This window comes from Polypterus senegalus, chromosome 4, assembly GCF_016835505.1.
Source record: "Polypterus senegalus isolate Bchr_013 chromosome 4, ASM1683550v1, whole genome shotgun sequence".
Taxonomy (NCBI): domain Eukaryota; kingdom Metazoa; phylum Chordata; class Cladistia; order Polypteriformes; family Polypteridae; genus Polypterus; species Polypterus senegalus.
In genome coordinates this window covers 44,189,641-44,211,277 of record NC_053157.1, presented here as the reverse complement: position 1 = coordinate 44,211,277, position 21,637 = coordinate 44,189,641, and the positions used below count along the sequence as shown (strand labels likewise).

General features: G+C 33.7%; 1 protein-coding gene across 1 annotated transcript in view; it reads right to left on the bottom strand.

The window, feature by feature from the left end:
- Positions 1–1,093: 1,093 nt before the first annotated feature.
- Positions 1,094–21,637, bottom strand: part of psat1 (phosphoserine aminotransferase 1) — a 33,082-nt gene continuing 12,538 nt past the window's right edge. Inside the window, exons 2-9 of the mRNA XM_039750566.1 lie at positions 19,808–19,868; positions 19,658–19,727; positions 13,749–13,954; positions 11,937–12,109; positions 11,506–11,675; positions 7,966–8,094; positions 7,513–7,650; positions 1,094–1,688 (exon numbers count right to left, since the gene is read on the bottom strand). Coding sequence (XP_039606500.1) covers positions 1,571–1,688; positions 7,513–7,650; positions 7,966–8,094; positions 11,506–11,675; positions 11,937–12,109; positions 13,749–13,954; positions 19,658–19,727; positions 19,808–19,868 — 1,065 coding nt within the window. The 3' untranslated portion in view covers positions 1,094–1,570. The remainder of the gene's footprint in view (positions 1,689–7,512; positions 7,651–7,965; positions 8,095–11,505; positions 11,676–11,936; positions 12,110–13,748; positions 13,955–19,657; positions 19,728–19,807; positions 19,869–21,637) is intronic.

Sequence of the window (21,637 nt, the reverse complement as noted above, 5' to 3'; positions counted from 1 at the left end):
GAGGTGGAGCCCTTACTCCAAATCCACTTCTCACTTCCGGGCCGGACAGACATACACACTTCCACACGTAGACATTTATATATAAGTTCTTCAAACTTTGTTTTTTTTACAAAGAACACACATGCAGCCAATATACCATTGTAAAGCCTAAGAATGACACATTGTGCCACATAACCAAACATCCTATTAGCCTTTTTCATTGCTTCTTTGTAAAGTCTGGATATGGACAGTGGCAAGTTCACAATGACTCCTTAGTCCTTTTTATCAGGTGTACTTCTAAGTTTCAGAAGCCACAATTACAACATTTTAACTTCCACACACATTCCTTTACATTTATTTACATTTCATTTCATTTAATTTCCCATTTATTTGCTCAAGCTTAAATTCTGCCTGTATCCATTTGTAATGGTTCTTCTGGTTTAGTATCACCTGCAAAGTCAACCAGCATATTACTAATATTTGCATGAAGATCATGTTAAAGTATATATATATCAAAATGAGCAGTGGCCCCAACATGGATTCCCAAGGTACACTACCTTCTACAATATATTTAGTTTCACCTTTACTGTTTCTAATATACTGCTCCTCCATGACAATTTACTATTAAAACACTAAAAGAAATGTGTACAATATAAATATAATATGTACATAGTGTATTTAAATATATATATATATCTATACATACACGGTAAATATAAATACACTACCATACTGTATATATTTTGAATGCCATGGAGGAGAAATGGGCATCCCGGCTAGACAACGGCATGACCTCCTATCAAAACTGAAAGTGCCAGGGAATGGACAAGGAGCAGTTCCATCCTTCATATGTTAGGTAGCAGTGGTCCAGCTAGAAAGAATCCTGAGGACCACTCAATGTACACTTGATGTTATTTTGAAAACACTCTACGAGCATCCTGAATTCAAAGGCTTGTTCTAATCAAAAAGGTACTGTTTTTATTAATATTTGGTATTTATATAGTATTATTATGGTTTAGAAGGCCCACACCAATAACACAATAGTGCTGAAAATGGAGATACATCTCAAAAATAATCTTTCTACAGTGGACACATATAGGCTGAACAAATAATGTAGTAACTTTTAATCATTTATTAGTGTTTCATTGTAGTTTCACATTTTAATAAGTGCCACATAAATCACTGCTAGGATACAGTTAGGACAAATCATTACAAAAGAAGTAATAAAAAATACTCCGTATACTATTTACAATTATAAACAATAATTGTTTTATCAGCAAAAGCAAAAAAAGTGCTCTACTATTGAAGGTGATAACTGCGTAATGTTATCTCTTGAAAACATTGGGGTCAAATGTGAACTATAAAATGACATTAGGAATTGGTCCCTTGTAAAGACAAAAGGTACAAAGGTAAGTTTTCCTTTAGCTATATAAAAACTAGCCGTCATACCACAGTAATGTACTACATTTTCAAAAGTAACTTCTTAATGAACAGAAGATTATAACACTTGATTTCATTATATTTGGAAATGGGGAATCTATAACATGTTTTGACTCTTGAACACATGTATTTCATGCAGAACTGAAACTATTTACAACATGCAGTTTTTTCGATGCACCTTCATAAACTCAATCATGTATTCTGCCAATGCTTTTGTTTCTTCCACAGTTACTGCATTGTAAAGTGATGCACGAATACCACCCACTGACCTAGAAAAACAAAGTACAGTATCAGTTAAAGTTCTAAACAGAATGGTCTTTGCTTTCAGAAAATGTAACTGCTTTTATTTAAGTTATTATATCCACAAGTATAAAAGTATTCTCTTCCTTTTTTCTAATAACACATAAATCTTCATTGACTTTTTCAGATATTGTTAATTGAAGAACAGCTTCAAATTAAAGGTACCTTTTAGCTTTTAAAGTTAGCCCAAGAACAAAAATTCTAGCTGAATTTATGTAAGATAAAAATGGCAAAAAAAAGCTTTTTGCTTAACATTCAAACAGTAGTACATATTCCAAGTCATTGGAATATATTATGATGAGTCCGTTTTTCAAGACAATCTCATTGAACAATATGGACCTATGATGCATTAGTCTTGTATGAAAGTGTGCTTGTAAAACAACACAATTTAAATGTGCACAATAAGTAAAAACATAAAAATACAAATGTTTCATTTTTAAAGAAAGTGAATTAATCTGAAGAACATTGCTCTTTATTCCACCAATTAAGTAAAGATCGAACAGTTACTGACATGGGTAACAGTCAGATAAAAGTTCAGCTCAGACTGTCTGTCTTGTATAATATTTCAGTAAGTGGTGGTGCAAGTAGATGCACGGCAAAAAGGTAAAATGATTGCCGTCGAGTAGAAAAGAAAAGAAAGATGTTAGCACACTTAAGTACTTTTCACAATGCAGCAACTGTCATCCGGGTCAGGGGGAAGAAGGAAGTAACTAAGCCTTGCACTGTAGTAGCCTACATTAACACAAGGGGTGTGTCAATTGTGTGGATCAGGCACTGTCATTCTACCCTCTCATTCTCAAGCAACAGAAAAAAATATTATAAGAAAAGTGTGCAAAGAAACATACTTCTACTGTCCTGATTGCAACATCAGGCTGTGCATTGATGACTGTTTCAAAACATGTCACTCAAAAGATGTGTACAAAATCTGCATCAGTACAAGAGCAAACACATAATAACATATTTTTCTTGTTGTAAAAATTTCAGCATGTTGGACTTTTTTCCAGGAATAAACGTAACACTAAGGAGGTCTCATTCTGTTGAACTGGTGAACAAAAGCAAATATTCAACAATCCAGGTGAGTAATCTAAATGAGTTTTCCTACTCCTAGTCCAATTGCTTTGTTCTAAATCGGGGTGATTTTTTACATTGTTTCAACTTCTAGTTAGTTTGGTTGTGTCTCATGCTGCAAACCTTGAAGAAAACTAAACAAATTAGTAAACATCCTATGAGCCTGTCATGGACTTCTTTCATTGGGCAGAAGCATTTTTCCCAGGAACAAATATCATGGAAGATCGACAATAGTTGTGTTTGTGAACCAACGCATTTTCCATAATTATTTATTTACCAAACACAGCTCTGTGTGCAAAATGCCTATTATCAAATAACAGTAAAATACTTAAAAAATTATGCGCTACTATGCATGGTAAAAGAAGGGCATGTTTCAAATAACTGAGTGTACAAAAGAAGGCAAGCTGTGCTTAGGGCACGCATGATGTGCTTCAGTTTATGATAGCAGACATATCAAGTAAGTTTCATTTAACTATATGATTTTACTACCCAGTAGCCACCATATGAATGTAACCTCAAAATAGATTTTCTCAAAGCATGTGTGTACTGGAATAACTCCTATAACTGTTTTTTAATATTGTTGGAAAGTTTGATTGAAATTTACTACTTATGTCAAGGTTACTGTGCCTTTGTATCCACATTACACCCAAAAGCGTCTCACAGGGCACTACTTTGTGTTTCTTGCCATCTCTGTATGTGGTTTGAGTTACCCAGTCACATGTGAATTTGCACCTTTTTCTTCCCCCTGACTAAGCGTGCAATATGTGTGCATTAGGTGCAAGGTTTGCTCTGATTAACTGTTAATTGTGTCACATTTGAACATTTGTGATTTTAATCCTCAACTCTGCTGTGAATTAATTCGATAATTACTAAAAGCAGATGCTTAGCGTGTTTACCACAGTATGCACAGTTTCACCCATAATGTACATTACAGCAGGCATGTCAAACTCACTACCATTGGTGGGCCGCTTCGACTGCCATATGTGCATCAGCGGGCCGCACCGTAACAAATACTATTATACAAAGTTACTGTAGCATTCTTTCCAATACTGAAAACTTTAAAAAATGTAACACTTAAAGTTTAAAGAAAAGCAATTTATTTCCATACACTCTCCGTACAACAGTGTACAATTAAGAGTCTTAGCCTCTTAGCTAGGTCCTTATATTGTTATATTCATTGTTTATATAGGAGTCTTACAGTCTGAGATCTATTTCTTTTGTCCCGACACTTGGCATCTCTTGTTAGTAACCAGTTTGTCAATATCAGGCTTGAAATCTTGTGCAGCTGCAACTTTTATGAGGGATGAAAGGTGCTCGACAGTAAGTCTTGAGCGATGTGGGGTTTTGGTAGCTTTCATTAACAAAAACAATTTCTCACAAAGGTAAGTGCTTCCAAACACAGACAGTACTCTCGATACCAACTTATGGATCTGCACATACGAGGGTGGCAGGTAAGCATACAAGCCTGGCGCACCAACTTTGTTGTATTTTGCCTTCAGAATAAAATCTGACTGCAGTTCAATCAATTCCATTTGGATATTCTCAGGCGAATTCTCAACGTTGTAAGAGAACAACGAAAGTCCTGTTTGTGTGAACTGAAATCACGAAAACGCTCACTGAATTCATTGCTCAGTAATTCAATTTGGAAAACAAATCCTCCAAATTTTACTTTACTATGTTTACTTCAAAGTTTATATTGTAAAATAAGCCGATATGCAAAAAGCCACCTGACCTACACTAATTTTACAAACTCAAAATCACAAAAATATGTTAATAAACAACTCACCAACTTCTTGCGTCTGCTTCAGCTCTTCAGCTGTAGTCTGCACTAACTGTTCGTTACAATACTAACACAAAATTACATAAAACTAGAGCAAAAAAACGTGAAAATATGCGGGCTATTACTACTCGTGATGGTCAGTTCTGCCCAGTGGCCAGTCTCAGCAGCCCAGCCAGTAGTGTAGCCTAGCAGGGGCGGCTCTAGGCGGCCCTGGGCAGAGGAAGAATCGGTGGCCCCTTCACCCGCCAATGTCAATATCATATCTTATGCATGGCGGATGGCCACGTCTGTTGAGGACACTGCATAGCCGCCTCGTGCTCATGATACGCTTCTATATGCGCGTGTCCGTAACTTGAAAACCCAGTGGCGGCCCATGATATTCTCATTATGGCAGAACTTCATAATACTACATATAGTTTACTGCTCCGACTCTAGCGACATTAGTAAATACAGCGTACTAATTAACAAGAAACACAATGTTTTTCTTCAACATTGCCATCAGCTACGTCGTTATTTTCTCTTTCTGTTTTATATTCAATACATATTGGCATGGCGGCCCTGTGCAGGTGCACAGTTTGCACATGCCTAAGGCCGCCCCTGCTGCAGCCTAGCACTTCAGTTGTGACGTTGCAGCTCATTAACTTTGATCAAGGCTCGTGGCTATACTAGCAGATGACGTTTCCGGTACCGTAATGCCATGGGAAAACGCTCTTTTGTCAGAAGACAGAAGTAAGAAAAGTCAATAAATAACACCAAAGATGCAGAATGAATCATTCACAAATGATAGTAATCATTTTGTACAAGTTCAGTGCTAACTAGGATCTGTTATGCAGGCCGCACAGATTTCTGTTGCGGGCCGCGTGTTTCACATGCCTGCCTTACAGTATTTCTTGTAGTTAAATCGGTCCCATGTTGGAACACATTCATACCTCCTGTGAACCACTCTAGGATGTGCTTCCTACTGTACCAAGACCACCCTTTCCAAAGGGTCTCAGTCTGGTCTGCACCTGAGTGTGTGTTTACATCTACTTAAACAAACTGGACTTTCATGGAAATTGCACTGAAGTTTGAACAAAATCACACTTAGGGAACTAGGTGTGAAAGCACCTTTAAAAATGCTTGCAAAAGGCAATCATTCCTTGAGGTGTGTGGTATTGTAAGAGAGCATTAACAAACTTCACTATATTTAATATAACCTAGAATATCACAAAAATTTTGGAAAAGAAAAGCAAATGCATGATAAGAGTATAAAGGAAAGGACTATGAATGTCACTGTACGTAAACAAGGCTAGATGAGTGATCTGTATATCTTAAACACCCACATTTGTTAGATTCGTAATTCTTCCTTTAAATATTAACTTGATTTTTAAATTATATTTTAGTATCACATTGGCAATCGAGTCACAAAATTATAAGTTTAAAATATGCCATTACAATAAATTTTGTACATATGAACTTTTGTGTCTTGGTATAATTTGTTTTAACTTACATCTTTTGTAGGCATTTACAAAACCAATACCATGTTTTAAAATTTTTCATGAAATAAAACCTATTTACTAAATAATAAATGTGTCCAGTTCCTCAGAACAATCCGATTGGTCAGTTTGGCTTTGCTGTGATAGGTCAGTATGGCTTTGGTGACACATTCAAAAGAGGAAGTGCAATTGTGAGACACACAAGGAGGAGTAAAAGAGCAGGAGGCACACCAAGAGTCACCTTCAAAGACAGGAAGTACAAAAGCAGACAAGAGGCAGGAAAGGTGCCTCAACATGACAGTCTGAGAAGCAGGCTTTATAGGAACATACTCAACAGAGAAGTTCAGACACATGAGGATACAGAGGAAAGGTGGTGAAGTTACACGAAAGGCAAGAGATATCAAATATTTTAAAATGTATTCTATTACCGGTCTTTGATGGGTCAAATGACTAGTGGCAATAAAATATAACCATGCCTATTAGTTTACTACCTTCTTATTTTTTATTTAATTTTTAAGACTTTGGGAATATTAACAGAAAACACTTCTACATACAAAAAAAGTACTGTGGTTTAAGCAAACTCATATTTGAAATGGGGAATGTATGTTAATAAAAACATTAGAATCCCTTATTTTTAATTACTACAGCAACATAAATGGTTGCAATTAATTGGTAACCATATAATATCTACAAAAGACATCATGCTGTAAGCAAAAATATTCTGATCAAATTAAAACATTTTTCAGCATTCAAATATACTTTTATTTTTTAAGTTAAATACAAAAAGATACACAAATATCCTTTAGTGCCATGTGTGATGGACGGCCAGGGCACCATCTTAAAGGGACACCTTCTTAAAGGAAGGACCAGGGAAGCAGATATGCACAGGGCACTGCCTCCCCTGGAGCACTAGATGGCAGTCCCCCTGGGTTTCATTGGTTCCTCGGATTTCCACAAGGCTCCACGGGAGTTGGAGTTTGGCACAGCCATTCTGGGTTCCAAGGAGAGTTCTTGAGCCCTAATTTGTCAGGCTTCCATCACACCTGCTTCTGGACCTCGCTAATGAGCCACCTAGAGTACTAACAGGTGGAGCATAAAAGGAGCCGACGGGAGAGGACAAAGCTTGCTGGAGGAGAAGTGGATGCGGAAGAAGAGAAAAAAGAGAATCAGAGAGACAAGACAAATGAAAGAAAAGAATTGTGCTATATTGTGTGTACTGTGCATCGTGCTGGTGGAAAATGAGCAAAAAGCACTTCCCACTGAAATAAAAGCCTTGTGTGTTGCAGAGAGTTGTGCTGTGTCTGTCTGTTTCAGGTTTGGGGAGCTGGTGTACCCCCTGCAGGCCACACATGAAATAAAAAAGTTTCAGAGAAACTGTGTATTCAGAATTATGCCACGCCAAAAGATAGTATTAGCACACCATCACATACCCTGGGTCAAAACACACTATACAAATTCTTTACAACATACCTGTGACCTTTCAAACTTAACATGCTTCTTTTTGCAGCTTCATCCAAAAATTTCTTTTCTAATTCTTCATCTCCATTAATACTTCCTATGCGGAAAAAAATATTCATTCGGCTTCTGCTTTGGCTCTCGACAGGACAACTACATGAATAAAAGTGGAATAAAAGATAAGTCAGAGGAAAATGTCTTTTGAGGCTTTTAGGTTCAATGTGATGGATAGACACAGCAACTAGCCCAACATTCCTAATAGTAATGGCAAAAAGACATACTCATTACAGATTCTAATTATAACGTACAGTACTTCTGAATTAAGGTCTATTATAAAAGTTTAGGAAAGAAAGAGCTACAACATTTTTAAAAGAAAAATATTTTTAATGTTGTATCTTTTGTTACTCTGAATATGTTACTTTTTCCTTCAAGTAAAGTAAGATTATAGTCATAAAAACATTTACTCACACATAGAATCCATTGGATTCATCAATTATGTCATAAAGCAGTTTGGATTTGGTAATGCTTAGTTTCTCCATTGCCTCAAGGCCACCATTATTCTTAATCCATTCACATACCAATCCCATTATATAGATACTGAAAAAAAACATATTTTGGCTTTAGAAATGAATCTATTACCCAGTAGTCTCAAACATTAAAAAAGTAAGAGAAAAGCAAAGAAAATGAAGTACAGTGAGTAATGGGCAGCATAATGGCATTTCTTGCAATTTTACTGAGTAAGAAGGTTAGAAAATGGATGGATCTACAATATCAGATAAAATAAAGTTTCTTCTTTTTTACATCAGTCATAAAATACCAGCACTCAAAAGGTCTCAAAAATTAAAAACTGAATTGATACATTCTATACAACCTTGCGAAGCTTTAAAAATTTGAAACAGTTTTTATAATTCACATCCTGATGCACGCTTCACCATATCTTGTGAAATGAACAGTAGTATATTTTATGGCACTTGAGTAAAAACATCAATAGAAGCCATATTGCTTGGCTCCCATGTCCATTTTGAACTGAAACATGGAATGTTGTAAGTCTGGTGAATTCCAATGCATAAAGCTAACAAGACCTGCAAAATGATGAAATCCTGTCTTTCGTGCAGGCCAGAATACAAAAACAGAATGGAATTGGCTTGAGAAGTAACACCAGGGAGCATGTTTTGCTACTCATTTATTGATTTGATCCACTATGTTCAACACTATCACAACCAAAATCTAGTGCAGTGGTTTGGATTTTCAGTCATCTATGTAAACTCCATGTAGACTGGATATCAGGTTGTTCAATGCATGGTGATGCTCCTGCTAGGGATGAAATACCTTAATTTTACTGACTCTACTGCTTCAAAGGTAGTCTCAACACAGGGTGAAGAGTGGAAAAGATCTGATGAAACAGAATTGCACAAAATAGTGCAATAGGAGTAATATTTTCCAGGTGTCTGCCACTTCATGAAGGCATGTATGTAAGAAATGGTATACCCCCATTTGGAAATAATCAAGAATGTCTTGTTGGTCCACAACATGTTCAGAATGTAACTATAGATTATGCATACACATGCCACAACTCTTTAAAAAAGTGGAGATTCCTGTGTAAGCATAACACATTAAAACATAATAACACTTTGGAACAAAAATTACATGTACTGTACAACCAAAGTTTTCAGGATAATGTACAGTATATGTTGGAAGGTAGTTATGCTATTCCAGGAACTATGCCATCAATACTAATTGAACAGTAGTTAGGACTGCTGTGTCCCAGTTCCAGAAGACTGATTGTATATCTGCTCATTTTTTCTTTGCTATGTTCTCCCACGTATAAAATATATGTATGTTGCATTAACTGGTAAATTTAAACTGGCCCCGTGTGAATAAAAATGCAAATGTGGAAGAGTGTGCCTTGAGATGGAGTCATTGAGGCAGTTCTTAAATGGATAGATATATGCACATACAGAGAAGTTCAAGAAGACTTCTGTTTACAGATTGATCTATATTCCCATTCTCAGCTATGGTCACGAGCTGTAGACAATGACCAAAGCAACATAACTATTGTTGGAAATAAGGTTTTTCCATAGGGTTGATGGGCTTAAATTTCTTTAAAGAATGACATACTTCTTTCAAATTTGGAAAAGCTTTCAAACATTCATCTCATAGAAGTTTCCCAGAGCAAATAAAGCTATAGTTGCAAAGTCCACAGAAAGGAGGTACACTGGGAAATATTTCAAGGGTTTACATATAACAGTAACTCACATTCCATTTTTCACTGTGAGCAAATTGGTCATTTGAATTGCTTGGAAAAACTGAGCAAATAAGTGGAGTGACACTACAGTATATTGGATGTCATTCTTTTTCACTTTTAGCCTTAATTCACCTCTTAACACAATTGGTAATGTTGGTTATGTATGTAGCTATTAAAGACATGTTCTTTTCTTCTACATTCATACAATGTGTTATGTACTTAGATGTGTTGGTTACAAATACAGCTGGATCATTTTTACTGGAAAATCTCTTATTTAGCAAAAATCATTGTAATTCGCAACTGCATTTTGTAGGCTACAGTATAGCACAAAATGCTCCAATAACTGCATTCACATCTAAAGTTTCTCATCATTCTTCATAAACTGTGCAACTTTAATGCTTCAAATGTTCTTCAAATTAAAAGAACTACCAACACAGATGGCAGAATACATAATCAGTATGTACAATATTTATCTTTCTGTTTTGTCTATTATAAGTAGTATGGAAATATACTATTTCCAAAATCCATTTTATTAAAGCCAATATTAACAGAGTCCATGTAATCTGATAATAAAAGTAATGATACATTCTTCTGGAAGGGAGGTTCATAGACACCACTGCTTCTTTTTCATATCAAAGGTGTGCTTTTAAGAAACAGACTTATCTCCCAAATCAACTTATATGCTGAAAATATATTTATATTACAGTACCTATAAAAAGTATTTATTCCCTTGGAAGTTTTCACATTTTATTATTATATCACACGGAATCAATGTGGACTTAATGTGGCTTTTTGACACTGACCAACAGAAAAACAGCAATTAATAGCAAAGTGAAAACAGATCTCTGCAAAGTGGGCTAAATTAATTACAAATATAAAACACAAAATAATTTATCTCATTAAGTATTCATCCCCTCCAAGACAATATTTAGAAGACACAACTTTGGTAGCCATGACACCCTTGTGTTTATATGCAAGGATCTCCATCAGCTTGGCACAGCTGGACACTGGAAGAATAGTTTGTTGCAAGGAACCAACTTCAAATGTTGTACATTTACAAATAAAAGTATGCTCTTTTGAGTGGTATAATACTTTTTAAGGTAGACTTTGTTATGCATGGGCTATATGCATTTCAAATATAGGTGTAAAATATTTTTTTTTCATTTTGAAAGCCCAATAAATCAGAAAGTTTAATTTCTTTCTGACAGTTACCTAGTTGCTAAAGAAGAACTATAACATGAGTATTAGCTTTCAAAATTTTAAAGACCTGATGTGGTTTAGTGTGGAGATGTAGAGAGACAAAATTTCTCTAAAGCATGTAAAAAAATATGTAATTTTTATCAAGCTGTAAACTGACAAGTATGCAATTGTGGACCAACTGTTTTGAATATTAAAGATATCTAATACTAAACAACAATCTCTGAAAATATCATGCATCTAGCATAAACAGTTCCAAAGTTATGACATATGGAACACTGTCATTTTTAGTAGTATTTGTTTTTCAGTACGCCATACCCTCATTTTAAAGCCTCCACTAGAAACTAACGATCATGCAAGCCTATAATTATTTTGTACATTATTTTTTGGGGACAATGGCACTATTTTCTGCAAGTGTAAAGCAAATCGGACATGGTCAATCAGGAACATTTTTTTAAATCTGTTGATTTGACATGGATTGACTCAGACTAAAAATTATTTCTGGTAATTAACACAAACAGAAAAAAGATTAAAGATTTTGTAAGCTGTGGCAAAACCATTGCTACCTGAAACAAGGCGGTGTGTTATATAATGAATTCATTCCAGCTTGTACTTTATAGTCAAGTATAATAGGACACTCTTTGGCAGCATATCCCAGTAGGTCTTCACGCACTATGACCACAGTCACACCGGCACAGCCAGCATTCTTTTGGGCACCAGCAAAAAGAAGTCCAAACTGCAGAATAGAAAAAGCAAACCGTGAGGTTTTATTTACAAAAAATCTCATGTATTTCTTGTTTTTGATCTACATACATATGCATTCCAAAAACCAGCTTAGCATTTAAGGTAGAATATGTACAAAATAAGGATGTTCTGCTGAATATTATGCAGTTTATGCATAACATACCAAAACACCATGTAAGATTGTTGTTATTTCATTAATATGTCTTTATTCACTGTTGAAAGAAAACTGTGACTAAATAATTGGAAACTTCACCTTAGACACATCCACAGGCCTGGAGAGGAAATTCGATGACATGTCACAAACAAGTGTTGTTCCTTTTGTGTCTGGTATAAAGTTGAACTCCACACCATGAACTGTCTCATTTGAGCAATAATATACATATGAAGCATCAGGGTTCAAATTCCAGTTACTGACATCCGGAATTTCTAAAAAAAGAAATTTTTTTTACAAAAAACTTTAACTAAAGATTTTCTGAAGTCCAGAGAATTATTTATCATTACAAGGTAATACATGTGTTAAAACTTTAAAACATGAAGTAGCACTAAAAGTTTGTTTCAGACTGAGCACCAAGTTGTTAAAGTCGACACAGCAGACCATCTACAGCCAACAGTCACTTGTTAGTGTAACTTCGTGTTATAGTTACCTTACTTATTTATTTATTTACGTAAAAAAAAAAAGATCTAATGCAATGTTGCCACATTTAAATTTCAAAGCTCTAGATTTCCAGCATTGATAGGACTGAAGCAGCAGGAAGAAAATTAAGGGTAAATTATACACACACATTAAAACATTTTCTGCACAGAAAACCTATAAACATATTCAAGAGGTTGCCTCCTAGTGTAGTAGTCAGGTAAACCTTTATAGTCCTTTATAACTTCACTTAATGTCATTTTGGAGGAATTGGCTAAGTAGGACAACCTTTATTTGGGATAAATTTTTGCAATGTTCCTAAAAAAAATAGAAAATAATAGAATGAAGCCAAAAAGACAGAAGACCTAACCATGTAAGATCACTTAATTTATTTTTAGTAAAGAAACATGTATTTATATAAATGGCACCCATTACACTAGGCTTCTTTATCTTATCTGTTTAGAGTTACAATGCTGAAGAACTCTACCTTTTCACTGTTAAGAAAATAAATACATGCAATTAATTCAGCAGTGTTCAAACTCGGTTCTGGGGACTCCATGTGGCTGCAAGTTTTTATTCCAGCTAACTTCTGTTTTTAATTGGACTAAGTGTTATTTCTCCGTTTCACTCTTTTGGGGTCAATGTAAAATTTACAAATCCTAGTTTGATCATTTTTTACTTAAAATTTTAGCATTTATGTATATAAATGGGGATAAATTTGGAGATTTTTTTTAAAGTTATATTTTAGGACTTCCATTCTCATCACTGTTATTTTTTTTTAGTTATTCAATCCATTATTTACTAATGAGAAAAATAATGTGGGTGACGCTGAAGTAGTTGTGGTCATTCAGCATTCAGTGTTGTTTGCCCAGATGTCTGCTTTGCTTGATATTAATTGTTATTATTGGAATACTGTACAGTTAAAGAAGTGAACAGAAAAAGGTGAACTAATAGGAAAACAACTAAAGAGAGTTAAACTTTTAAAGCTATAGAAAAAATACAAATATTTCTAAATATGTTATAAATGTAAAAAAATACTGTATAACACACTGCCGTGATTTTCTGAATAAAGAATAAAATAAGAGAAAAACATCAGTTAATTAAATTGGATCAGTTATACTTGACTGACTGACTGTGAAACTGTTTGGAACAAAAACCTGTAGCCACAGGGGTCTCCCAGACTGAGTTTAAGAGCCACTAAATTAGTGGAATATTTCTCAGTTTTAGTACCCCTCACTTGTAGCCTTAAAGACTTGCTCTAAATAAAAAAGAATAAGAAAATATTGTCAGCTCAGAAAGTGATGTAAATGTGCAACATCTGTGCTAAGAATAAATGAGCCTATTGCTGCCTGCAATAAACATGTCAACTCTTTTAATGTATACTTTCACAATATTTTGCTTTACTCCTTTTCTTCAAAAAAATAAAAAACTTACTGGTGTAACTGTCCATTTTAGGGAAAACTGTATTTATTTTGCCGTATTTCTCAGCCTCTTTTGCTGCTTTGCCTGACCATGCTCCTGTCACTACATAATCAGCACAGTGATCCTTCTTAAGTCCTAACAGATTCAGGGGCACAGCACTGAACTGGCCAGAACCACCTCCCTGGAGAAAAATGACTTTGTAGTTCTGTGGAATATTACTGCAAAACAAAACAAAAAAATTCAAATTTCTAAGATTAACATTATATCATATTGTATCAAATCACATATATATTTAAATGAAAGTAAATTGCAAAGTCTATTAAAAACAATTTATAAATAATTCATAATACAAAATATTAGTGGCAAATACAATTAATCATAGTATATAAACTACTAGAAACACGCAGACCTATGGTCCTAAAATACGGACAGTTCATATGATGCATGCAGAACTGTTCCATTTTGGAAACATATTCTTTTCTTCATGAATAAAAATACAACTTGTTGCAATGCATTTCTCTCTTGTTCATGTTCTTACATTATGTATCTTAGATTTTGCCTTGCCTGCCTATGAGCCTATGTGTCTGCCTGCATGCTTAATTGTTCTAATTTAAGTGCCTTCTGTGATGTGCTTGATGCTCAGCAGATGTTGTGGCTCTTCTTTATCCTTCCTCCTACGAAAGAGTTTTTTGCCACATTCGATGATCAATAATTATTTATTATCAATAGATAGGCTGGCAAGGACCTTGCTTTTATTACAATAAACTTTTCTGCCTAGCAGTAAAAACACTAACAGGGTGCTGCAATTCTCAATTTTTTTTTTTAATTTCCAGAACATATCAAGTTATATTCAGGTTTACATCTTGCTTGTTTGTGTGTATCAGTGTCTTGTGTGCTTAATTCTTCTAGGTTTTTGTCACTTAACTTTCTTCTGTGATATGCTTGACACGCATACATTTCTCAATTATTGTCACTGTTGCATTCGGTATACTGCACTTGGCCCTCAGAAGATGGCGCTGCTCTTCTTCTTCCATTTAGCGTTTTTTGTCATGTCATCGGCCTCTGTGGTTTACTTGACACTCAGCTAAACTGGTGTTCTTTTTTTTTCACAATGTCATATCACTTTGCCATAATAAAACCCGTGAGCAGAGGCCAGTTTCTGAGATTCCTGCTACCTCACATTTTTTTTAAATTCCCAGTATGTAGCAGTTCACAAGTTATTGTTCAATACCAAGATCAAGGTTTTAACCCCAGTGGTTTGCAAGTATTCACATGATAAATGAACAAATCTTAGCATTTTGTATACACAGATGTACTTAATACATACACAAATGTTTAACCGAAATTTCTTTTCAATTACTTAATTACAAATACAATTATAAAAAAAACTTAATGAAACATGGTTATCAAATACATTATTGTATGAAGGCTATAAACTTGCTTTCCCAAAATTCTGTTCCTTGACTGTTTATAATAGATTATTTTCTGCTACTGGGCTGAGCACTCCACATTCAGTTCCACTGAGACATATACACTTTGCAACAGGGGTTAAAAATCACACTCTTTCCTGGAGACATAGATCAAGATGATACACACAATCAGGCACCTTCTAAAGAGTAAATTCTGTTATACAAGAAGTTTCTAACAATGGTACATTATCATGCCTTCTCAATTATGATTGATGCTAATAAACAGTTCAGGCATAATTCCACCATGGAACCTCTGTGTAAAATAATGAGTTGCTGTATTGCTAGAGTGTAACTGGTCACATTTCACATAAATGTCAAAACACAATAAATAATAATATCAATCTTTTCTATATCTATGTACAACTTAATTACACTTTAGATTTCACAAATTTGAATCTCTCATGTACTGTATATTCCCAAGCACAGTGTATAGCATAAAGACATGAAACAAACAGAAATGAATGTAGTAAATAGGTAAATATTAATAAACACACACCAGAGACTCAACCCACAAAAAGAATACACACTTTAAATGTAATATAGTAAATGTTTAAAACAATGATTTTTAAACAAATAAATACATGTAAATTTACATTTAAGCAGTGTTTCAGCTGTTAATATCAGTTAAATGTGTCAATGTGCAGACAAAGTATTTTATAAATAATTGCTGCATTGGCATCAACATACAATGATGCTGAATTAAAACAGTGTGGTCTACCACACTAAAACCCTCCACTTATGTCCTTGACCCAGTCCCAACAGGCTTTTGCAAAGAGGTCTTCAGTATGCTAATTGATTGTGTACTCGGCACAGTTAACTCCTCATTAGATACTGGAGTCTTCCCAAAGTCTTCCTCACAGCTAATGGACTATGGCACCAGACTTATTTTTAGAGACTTCAAAAGAAATCTGTATATAAGGATTCTACCTTTTTCCATCACTTGTATATCGATGTTATGTGTGTATTGATTTATACTTATCTGTTATCTTTTGGCCTGCCATTTATTCATTATTTTTATCCATTTCTAATTTGTTTTTCTTTTCTTGTATCTTTTTCTTTGACATCTTTTAAAGCACTCTGAGCTGCATCCATTGTATGAAAATGTAGCATAGAAATTAAATGTTCTTATTGTTGGTTAACATACTGAAGAATAAAATTTCAAAAAATGAATTCATAAAGTTAAACAGCTACTGTACCTTACATTAACTTAATTCAAAACGATCAAGTGTGCTGACTTTTTGTATCGGTTTCTAACAATATTACTTTTAATTAAAGTGCACCTAAATTAAAATAACTTTTGTGTATTTACCATGTATACTGTATGATGAAATCTTTTCATTTTTTTTCTTTTCCTGGCACAGAATTCTAAATTTGGATAAAGTTAATATATTTACCCCTTTGATGCAACACACAAATTGCTCCTGGTGGCACCCATACCCCAATTTTTTGTGGTTATGGAAGACGATTTATGATAGGTTGTTTACAACAAACTGGTGAACCTGTCTCAGACCCTACATCACAAAAGCAAACTTTTCTCTCCACCAAATATTGTGCATAATCATTAAACACTGGATTGTTGTCACTGTATTAAATTGAACAGTCTACTGACTACAACTTTTTAATATGCTCAACTTGTTTTGGTATTTCTATTCAGGTAATTTATTTATTTATATTAGTTAAGCTATAAAGTAAAAATTATGCTACACAAATAATTAGCTTGAGTTGTTTTGATTCACAGTAATTATCCATAGATAGATAGATAGATAGATAGATAGATAGATACTTTATTAATCCCAAGGGGAAATTCACATATGCATATTATGTACTGAATTAAACTGAATTTTAATTGTTGACTGTATTAAGTTTACTAATACAAACTGTGCACTGGACTAAATTATAGCCAAATATTTTTTGTGCAGATTTTCAGCCTGATGCAGATGCATTCATTTATGTACTACATTTCACCATGCAACCAAAATTGCCATTTCCTCCATCTTCATCACTTGATATTTTTGGTATTTACTGTACTTATAAGGCAAAGAGGTTTTGGCACCAGTTTGAAATGTTGAGACGAAAAAAACTGATGAGACATTTTTTGTGTTGCGAGTGGTGAGTCTGTGTGGCGAGTGTAGTACAGTGATATGCCAGCCAGTGTTTTATGCTAAATGCAGTTTATTTGGTCATGTATAATTGGTGCCTCATCACATGTTCAATGTTATGGCATGCATGGAGTTTAAATCTGTAACTGGGGTGCAAAAAAAATGTTGTACTTAAGCTTTATTAATTTCATTTCTATTGATAGTGTGAAGGAAATCTTTGTTAAACCAATTGAGAAATGTAAAAACAGCAGAAAATTTCAAAAGGTTGAGAAGGTCTGTGAAGCGAACTTCGCCATTCAGCACGGTGTCTGTCAGTAGTATTAAACATTTCAGACTGGACTTTTTGCTTAATTCTTAACCCTTAACTACTCACGCGGGTGTATTTTGTACACCAATCTCAGTTACTTTTGTCCAATGCCCTTTTACTTGAACCTACCAGCAGCATCTGCCATCTATCCTCAGCTTGATTCACTAAAAGTACAGTGTTGCAACGGTTTCCCTCCACTGTGCCCCCAGACGGTTTAATGAGTGGATGCACCGTACCAAGTTTTATATGGTGCATTTGGTATACCGTGCAGGGAATTTATGTATGTATGACAACGATAAGAATTTCTTCTTGCAATGACTGTGTGTAAAAAACATTCAACAACTGAAGTGAAATGTGATACATGTGCAAATCCCGCAGTGGATTAAAGTGTGACGAATAGGCACTGGAGAAGTGGATCAGGTTTATTTTCAGATAGTCCTAGACTGTGTCATGCTATTCAGTAATAAGGTATTAAATTACATTAAAAACATGTACAATTTAAAATTATTGCAATATTGTAGATTACAACCTCACAGCGTGCATATAAATAGCCATTTAAATATTGGTGCATAAAGTACACTGTGCAAGTACTTATGAGATGAAAAATGGTGTGAGTAGTTAAGGATTAATCACGATTTACTCTATCACATACATAAATACAAACAGTGCATATGTCTCTTTGGGAATATTTTCAGCTGTTGTACTCAGTTTATTGAAGTGTTAAATAAAAACCACCTGTTGAACAATTTGCAAACTCATTTAGCAATTTTATTAGTGGTAGAGATCATTTGAAAAACATGTTATTCATAAAAAGGTAAATAAACAGTGCTGATTAATTATTTTTGACTACTTTATTCCTTATCTGGCACCATGCGTCAAATGACTAAGTTAAGTGACTCTTCATAACTTCCTTTAAAAATCACTGTATCCTTGTGCTTCACCCATTAAAAAGAAGAATTTACTTTTCTCTGTTTTATTAAAGCTTACACTGGTAGTGATATACTTCAGAAATATATTCCCAGTTTTGAATGATAATTATTGTTCTATTAACAATATGTTTGTCTTTTCTTTTTAAATAAAATGCATGTGAGAAATATGCTTGAATCAAAACAAAAACTTATACTGTTTGTTATTATATGCTTATTGTTTTTTGTCCAAGTATGACTCTGCTGTCATTATATTTATAATCCTCTTTTTGGGTCCCAGTATAGTACCAGTTCTCTTTTACTTCTTTATTATATTGGAAGCCTTGAACTGTTACAATATTAGAGAAAATGGAGTTCTGTCACTGACAGTCAAATTTTATGGATTAGGTTGATAGGTACAATATGAATGATATAAACTTTGACAAGTATAAAAAACTGTCCATCTGGACATTTTTGATAAGTAATATAAAATAAATAAAATGTAACAAAAATTAAAAGATAATAGTTCAAAAACTAAAACTTGATAATAGAAAAAGAACAAAAAACTAATTAGAAAATGGCAATAATAAACAAAAATACTAAAACTAAATAAAAACTAAAAAGGAACAGAAAACTAAATGAAAAATAAAATTAGAAAATAATGAAAAACTAAAACTAAATAAAAAATAAAAAAATACAATCAAAAACTAAACAAACTGTATTTTTAAAGTAGAAAAACACTGTTGTATACATGCTCTTCATTGTCCTAAAATGAAAATTAGTAAGCATAACTTTCAATTCCAAAGAATATGCACAGCTTTTACATTTTCTTTACCTCTTTTAAAAACTGTATACGAGAACATAGGCTTTGCTTTTATTTATTTGACTAAGCTGATTTTGAATAGTTAATAATAAAAAAGTATGAAATTTTCATCTGTTAACCTGTTGTGCAATCTATATGTACAAAATGGCAACTACAGTAATTTAGAAATGTCCTTGTCCTGAAAACCATCTAAGGTGAAATACGGCATACCGTACCCCTAAATCAGATTAAACAGGCTCAGGAAGTAAATGTGTAGATGATTTCTGATAACAGATGTGTGGATGATTCTTATTCTAATTATTAATAAACTTTACTCACAGTAGTTCACACAAAAGGTTTTCTGTTGTATGTAGTATTTTTGAGAATTCTGACGACCTGTGGCTCATCTCTGAAAACAAGAGAATGCAATTAAATACATGTAGAGAGTTAATAATAAGAATATATATACATGCAGATGGGGGAACTCACCTAGAACACTAATGCCAAGTCCTTTATAATCCAGTAGATCATTCTGGGCCTCTAATAATACCTGTAGAAAAAAATTATATGCATGTAAAAATGTTCAAAATAATCCATTTATTAAATCCTTCTATTTACTAAATCTGCTAAATCCCACTTAAAGTTGTAGTAAGATAAGACCATTCCTGGTAGCATTGTGCATAAAGCTGGCATCATTCACACTACTCACTTAAATCAGGTCACCAATAAACATTCACTTTGCATTACAAAGATGTTGAGAAAAAGACGTTACATGGAAAAGATGCTATATAAATAAAATATATTATTATCAATCTATGAAGAAAAACACGCTACCATTTTTAAGATTCTGACTTATCAAATACTTCTAATTCAAGTCAACTATTAGGGAGATTTGTTGACATAAAATATTTGAAATACTTAGAAGTACTCTTTAAAAGACTATTGCTAAACAAAACAATACTATAAAAACATGTTCTCATCACTTATTATCAAATTTGTTTAATTCAAATTATAATTACAAGGGGAAGGACAATACTCCAGCAGCCAGACCCAAGATACTATGCGATGTTTTGTGGGGTTCTAGTCTGCTATAAAGCATATACAACCTAAACAAAAACACAATGCAGAAATTTAGTCTACAGTAAACTTGTCAGCATGTCAATAGATATTAACAGTGAATCCACATGAATAAGGTTATCACACACACCCGCTGTAGAAGCAGTGTTTTAATTTTCTTACATTGCTTTGTAATTCATAAACACATTTAGGACATAATAATTAAAAAATACAAATAATAATAGTGGCAAATACTTATAAATACAGTGTTATAAATACCCACATTATAATTCTCGAAATATTGTATTGGTATTGCAATTTATATTTATTTTATATATATTTATTTATATTTATTTCCAATTAATAAACTCTCTTTTCTGCTACAAACTCCACTTCAATCCTCTGCTCCCAAAAATCAGATTGCAAAATATGCATGACAAAGCTTTAAAAATATTGCCAAACCTTTCACTCTATATTTAAAATAAATGGTGCCCCTCTGTCATAAATATCCTGTATGTATTAATATTTCATAGTTACTTCTTATAGACTTCTCTATCTCAGTGTAATCATAGTGAGTAATATGATTTTTATCCAGCTAACCACAGTCCAAAAATCTCACATTCACTATTGACTTTTGAATTGCACCAAGCAGAGGCATCTCTGCATTTAAGACAGAAGGACACTGCCCCCATCCCTCAGCAGATGGCAGTGTTGTGCCAAAATTAAATAAGAAAATTCACCTCAACAATTTAACGTATTGTTAAAATATTTATAACAACCTCAAATAAGTCATCATAATCAACTTTCTGCAGTTTTCCATGTTATACTCAATGCAATTGTGCTATCCAATTTTAAGGTTGCTTTGGTAAGCAATTGGACCCTGCAGCATTCTTTGCAAACATTTGCTCATGCGTTCACATTTACAGCTTGAACTTTAAAATTCCACCTTGAGGCTGGAATGATTTTACCCTTTTAAGCAACTAACCGGTTAATTTTTCTGTGATGCAATTTAAAGTGTTTATGAACCTGTACGTCTTGGGAGTAATTGTCATTATTATTATGAATCACATTGAGTACTCACAGGCGATATAATTTCACACTTTGCCCAGTGAAATTAAATTAAAAATTGATGAATATTCAATTGTGTTTCTGCTTTTTTGAAGGGAGTATTTAATGTTGGTATTGGCATATCTTTTCTATATTGTTATTTGGTTGTTTTACTATGTGAAAAACAATATGCTGATAGATCCTCATTAAGTTTGA